The 5,582-nt window shown below is 37.2% G+C and overlaps 2 protein-coding genes across 2 annotated transcripts; one reads left to right on the top strand and one right to left on the bottom strand.

The window, feature by feature from the left end:
- On the top strand, positions 1,422-2,499 carry LOC104728280 (protein RKD1-like). Its single transcript, XM_010447281.1, has 3 exons — positions 1,422-1,519; positions 1,961-2,106; positions 2,198-2,499. The coding sequence occupies exons 1-3, from the start codon at positions 1,422-1,424 to the stop codon at positions 2,497-2,499; spliced, it is 546 nt and encodes a 181-aa protein (XP_010445583.1).
- Positions 2,893-3,696, bottom strand: LOC104728278. The gene has a single exon (XM_019231932.1). It carries the CDS (start codon positions 3,694-3,696, stop codon positions 2,893-2,895), a length of 804 nt encoding a protein of 267 aa, XP_019087477.1.

Raw genomic sequence — 5,582 nt, 5'->3', positions numbered from 1 at the left:
AGTATAATAGATCATCAAAATATCAATAAAAGTATACTGGATCTGGAGAGTCAGCCTATTAATTTAATTGATGAAAAAGTTAGAGTGAGATTTTGTACCTAAACCACCAAAAATGGAGAGAGAAGAATAAACAAACCATACACTACCTGCAACACAAATCGGCAATTCCCAATGTTAACAGGGCCAACATGAACAATTTCCAAAACTTGATCATAGGCTTTATCTTCCGCTGACCCTGCGTAGATAAGCTTCCACTCTAGATCTGTATCAAAACAAAGAAACACTATCTCAGAAGCTGAAAGATAGCATCATCCTTACAAGGATGCAATCATCACCAGCAATTACTAATATTAGCGAGCACAGAAACTGAACCAGTTGGTATCAGCCAAACTAAGCATATCTCGAATGATTATTCATTGCTAGAATCAGAGAGTCAACACAACACCTCCAAAGTATGAGGATACTAATTTAACATAAGAGCATAAAAGAGGTTTCTATTACCCCACGAAAGCGTTGTTTGAGCTCATACAAATGTAACCACACCGTAAGACAATGAAGTTAAAATTTAACCATCAATTCAAATCATATTTTGAACTCCAAATTAAAAACCTGAAATTTTTGTAGCATTATTCATAGATTATTCATTACTTCAATCGTTTTCCACATCAACCAAAGAAATATAATAACAAAATCGAACCAGTCAAACGTAACTATAGAGGAGGATGAGGGGTAAGTGAAAAGGTACCGTCTTTGAGAGAGGTCAAGCACTCGTAAGAAATCTTGAACTGGAAAGGGTTCACAAAAGGAGCTGGATTGTCCAAGACGGTGACGTTACTAATATTGATTGAGCTCACAGATTTCTGCAATTTGTTTTGCACAATTCAAAGAGATCAGCTTCTGCGTCAGGTCTTTCTCATGAGCGTTCGTGGAACAAGGAATCACTATTTCATTCGAAGGTAATTACCACCAACGTTTCCTCCCGCTTCCTCTTCTGTCCTTGCACCGACTTGCTACCCTTGCTCAGCTCCAGCGTCTCCTCGTTAAACAACTTTGACATAATAATATCGTTATACAAGGTAAGCATACACAATTCTAAAGTTTTGTTGACGGGTATAGATTTTCTGCAAGAGAAGGCTAGTATCAACTATTCCTAAAAAAACGTCCCTCTTATCAGCATTAATTACCATTATCATTACTAATATCTCTCTCGTAACTCCAAATTTTACAGGGCTATCAATTAGCCGTCAATACCCACTTTCTTGTACAGTTTATACTATTATATATATATATATATATATATATATATATATATATAACTTCACTTCTATATCTTCTCTTTTCGTATATAGTATATATATACACCTCTCTCTCTCTCTCTCTCTCTCTCCCGTTGATTAGTGATCACAAACCACTTAATGATGATGAACTCGTTTTGCAAATTGGAGTATGATCAAGTATTTGGCAAAGAAGATCACTCATTTTCATTTCTAAACCACTCATCACTTTACTCTCATCAAAGGTAAATTTAATTGACTCATCATGCATGCCTGTTTTTAAAAGTATTTCTAGCTAGTAGTTCTTGATCCATGTTTTAATTGTTGTGTGTTCTTAATGCAGCGAGTTAGCGAATCTTTTCTTGGGCTTAGAAGATGACTTTCCTCCTTCTGCCTCAAGCTTTCTGGCTTTACCTGATTGTCTTCCTTCTGCCTCAAGCTTTCTGGCTTTACNTCCCGTTGATTCGTGATCACAAACCACTTAATGATGATGAAGTCGTTTTGCAAATTGGAGAATGATCAAGTATTTGGCAAAGAAGATCACTCATTTTCATTTCTAAACCACTCATCACTTTACTCTCATCATAGGTAAATTTAATTGGCTCATCATGCATGAGTGTTTTTAAACGTGTTTCTAGCTAGTAGTTCTTGATCCATGTTTTAATTGTTGTGTGTTCTTAATGCAGCGACTTAGCGAATCTTTTCTTCGGCTTAGAAGATGACTTTCCTCCTTCTGCCTCAAGCTTTCTGGCTTTACCTGATTATCTTCCTTCTGCCTCAAGCGTTCTGGCTTTACCTAATCTTGATCCTATCTCCATCGTATCTCTTGACGGTATGCATATATCAGTACATGTTGCACTTAATTATGTTTTGTTCTCATGGATTTTATGTGTGCACTTCTCATTCTTGTCGTTCTGTTTAAGCAGATTTACTTAGTGGGTACAGTTCTGTTTCATGGACCGAAGAAGAGTCGATGCTCGATTTTGATTTGGAGAAAAAGAGTGAAACCATCTCCACCAAAAAGAGGAGATGCAGAGAAGAATGTGTTTCTAGCTGTTCTGTTTGGAAGACATTGTCGAAAGAAATCATCTCATTGTACTTCTACAAGTCGATAACTCAAGCGGCTAAAGAACTTAACATTGGTTTAACTCTTTTGAAGAAGAGGTGTCGCGAATTGGGTATTCAACGCTGGCCTCATCGTAAGCTCATGAGCCTGCTCCCTTAGGTCGACCTTGAATTTTTAAGATTGTTAATCCTATCTGTAGAATATGTTAAATCGACATTTGAAGTCCCGCGTCCTTCTCCTTGATAGAATTCTGCTACATTGTACAGACTGTATCCATCTCGTTCATCTTCTACTATCATATTGTGCAATATGATACATGCTCACATTATTTTTCCTATTTATGCCTTATCCAAAAAAAGTGCAGGATTTTTAACAATCGCAAAACGAGCTTGCAAGACTCCAAAAGCACATTCAACATCTTTTTTGGGCAGCTTCTTGACATTGAGCAAATAATGATGCTTTCAGGTCCTGTGGAAGTGAAATTAATTGGATGAATGTTGTTCATTTCAGATATATACCATTAGTGAGATAGTAACCCATATTGTAATGTCGTCAATTGACAAAGTAATCTACTCTCAGAGCTCGACCTTCTAATATGTCATCAAAATCTGGTGAACGGTCAAGAACATTGATATCATTTAAAGTACCTGGAGGACCAAAAAATGCATGCCAAATCCAGAGATCTTGCGACGCCACAGCCTCTAAAACGATTGTAGGTTTTCCATATCCATGAGAATACTGTCCTTTCCAAGCTGTTAGACAATTCTTCCATTCCCAATCCATACAATCAATGCTTCCTATCATCCCGGGAAATCCGCGTGCCTCTCCTTGACTGAGTAATCGTTGGAGATCCTCTGATGTAGGTCTTCTTAGGTACGTATCCTGAAACAAATATATAATTCCCTCCACAAAAGTTTCCAAGCATAGCATTGCAATGCTATCTGCGAGGCGGAGGTATTCATCCACCGCATCAACTACACATCCATATGCCAAAATACGAATGGCTGCTGTACACTTTTGTAATCCGTACACACCCAACCTTCCCGTAGCATCTCTTATTTGTTGGAAATATGGTACTTCATTCGATAGTGCATCAACAATACGTTTGAACAATGGCTTGTTCATTCGAAAACGAAGACGGAAACTAGCTTCAGAGTAAGTAGCATTTTCGCTGAAATAATCATTCCATAAACAAGTATTCCCTTCCTCGCATCCTCTTTCAATAAAAGCTCTTGGCCACCTTGAAGTAGTTGGTTGTTGATCATTGCCGTAATCATCTAGGTAATCTGGAAATAGATTATCAAAGTGTTCATCAAAAAAGTCATCAAACTCATCATCTAAATCTGGAGATGACATGTTCTTAGAAAAATTTAATTGATGATAAAAAAATAATGTAGCTGTTTGATGTTAAAAAAAGATTGTAGATGTTTGAGAAAGAATTCGGAAGAGAGATTGTTTGCAACTTAATTGGGAGCAGAATTGTTTTTTATGAAAAATAAGAAATGAGAGATTTTTTAAGAGAGAGTTGGGATGAGAAAATATTTGAAACTTGAGAATAAAGCAGACTGAATATGAGAGTTTTTACAATCAAGAGTAGCCGATTCTCGTTTGCTATATATACAAGTTTATTGAACAACTAAGTGGGGAAAGAAAAACACAAACATGTTTACGGGAAGGAAAAACACAAACGTTCTCACGGATGACATGTACGACAGACCAGAGACTTTTGTTCTCTTGTGCCGACGTGAGATCAAAAGGTTCAAGGGAAGAGCAGAACCACAGACCAGACAGTTTCGTTCTCTTGTGCCGATGTGAGATCACAAGGTTCACGGGAAGAGCAGAACGTAAACCTGCCGAGGATAAGCAAACAACACATAAGATAAGAATTAAAAACAAACAAAACTCAAGAAAATAAAACAAGAGCATAACCACTTAGCTGAAGTTATAAGAACAGAACCATTTATCTCGGGCTTTCTACGAAGGATAAAAAGAGAGTACTCAATAACCAAAGCCACACAATACAAATAAACAGAACCTATCCTGCAAATAAACAGCCAGACAATACAAATAACAAATGTGTCCTACATTGTATAAGATTATTCACTACTTATGTGCTTGTCCTGTTTTAGACTTGATGGTCTGACCACAACTTCTTTTGAAACATAACTGGAAATCTGATTTTGTTTCGACTCAACAACTTTTAAAGCATGAGATATCATTGATTAAGTCGATTCATCAACTAAACACAAACATTCACTAAACACAAACAATGATTTAAAACGATACATACAAAAAACACAAAACACAAACTTTAAGTAAACACAAAACACAAACTTAAACTAAACACAAAACACAAACTTTAGCTAAACACAACCATTAATTAAAAACTTTAACTAAACATGAAACAGTGGATTTGAGTAATTAATAACCAACTATCCTAACATCTCATCAATTAGCTTCTTTCTCAGGTTGATTTTAGACTCGGACAGATCAGTTCTACCGACTACACTCTCTAGAAGTCGTTATTTGGAAATTCTTTCTCTCGCAGCTATTTCTTTCTCCCTAATCCCCCACGCCTTCTCTAACTTTTGTACAGAATTAACCTCAGTTTCTGTACCATGACCACTTTTCTTTGCTTTCCTTTTTGATGCCTTTACACCTGCAGGGTGTTGATTAGCTTCTTCATCAACACGAGATGTTGTATTTGAACTGGAGGAATATGTGCCGCTCACATCAAGCTTTGTTGTTTTGGAGTTTTCAGGTCATCTCAAAGCATTAGAAGAACACCACTTCTGCTCATGGCAAAGCTCCCTCCAAGCATGCTCTTGAGAGAACTTCACTTTCTGATCATTGACGTACAACTCGTTTTCCATTTGAAGAACATCATCTTCTGACTGGCCACTGGTTCTCCAACTCGAAGCTTGGTTGTAGCTTCCTACAAACTTGTTGACACTCTCATTGATTTTTTTCCACCCCTGTTTACAATGACTGGCCCTTATCTTTGGTTTACCCGCTACTGCTTCACTCGCTCCATAGTAGAAAGCAATTCGCTCCCAAAAGGAACCACCCTTTTGCCCATTGCCCACGACTGATCTTTGCTGGTTTTTAACCAACCACTGATCAAAACAATATCTTCCTGGGCAGTCCATCGGATTCTAGTTTCCCTTGAGTTTTCATATACCTCTTTGACATCACTAAATTGTGTACTAAACTGAGGGATAGATGATGAGCTTATTTGAATA

Source organism: Camelina sativa, chromosome 11, assembly GCF_000633955.1.
Source record: "Camelina sativa cultivar DH55 chromosome 11, Cs, whole genome shotgun sequence".
In the NCBI taxonomy this organism is placed as follows: Eukaryota; Viridiplantae; Streptophyta; class Magnoliopsida; order Brassicales; family Brassicaceae; genus Camelina; species Camelina sativa.
Note: the sequence above shows the minus strand (reverse complement) of the source record. Positions and strands in the feature narration are given on the sequence as shown.

Coding starts and splice junctions, on each gene's coding strand:
- LOC104728280 (XM_010447281.1), top strand. CDS start 1,422: ATGAACTCGTTTTGCAAATTGGAGTATGATCAAGTATTTGGCAAAGAA. Junction 1,520..1,960: donor TCACTTTACTCTCATCAAAG/GTAAATTTAATT, acceptor TTCTTAATGCAG/CGACTTAGCGAATCTTTTCT. Junction 2,107..2,197: donor CTCCATCGTATCTCTTGACG/GTATGCATATAT, acceptor GTTCTGTTTAAG/CAGATTTACTTAGTGGGTAC.
- LOC104728278 (XM_019231932.1), bottom strand. CDS start 3,696: ATGTCATCTCCAGATTTAGATGATGAGTTTGATGACTTTTTTGATGAA.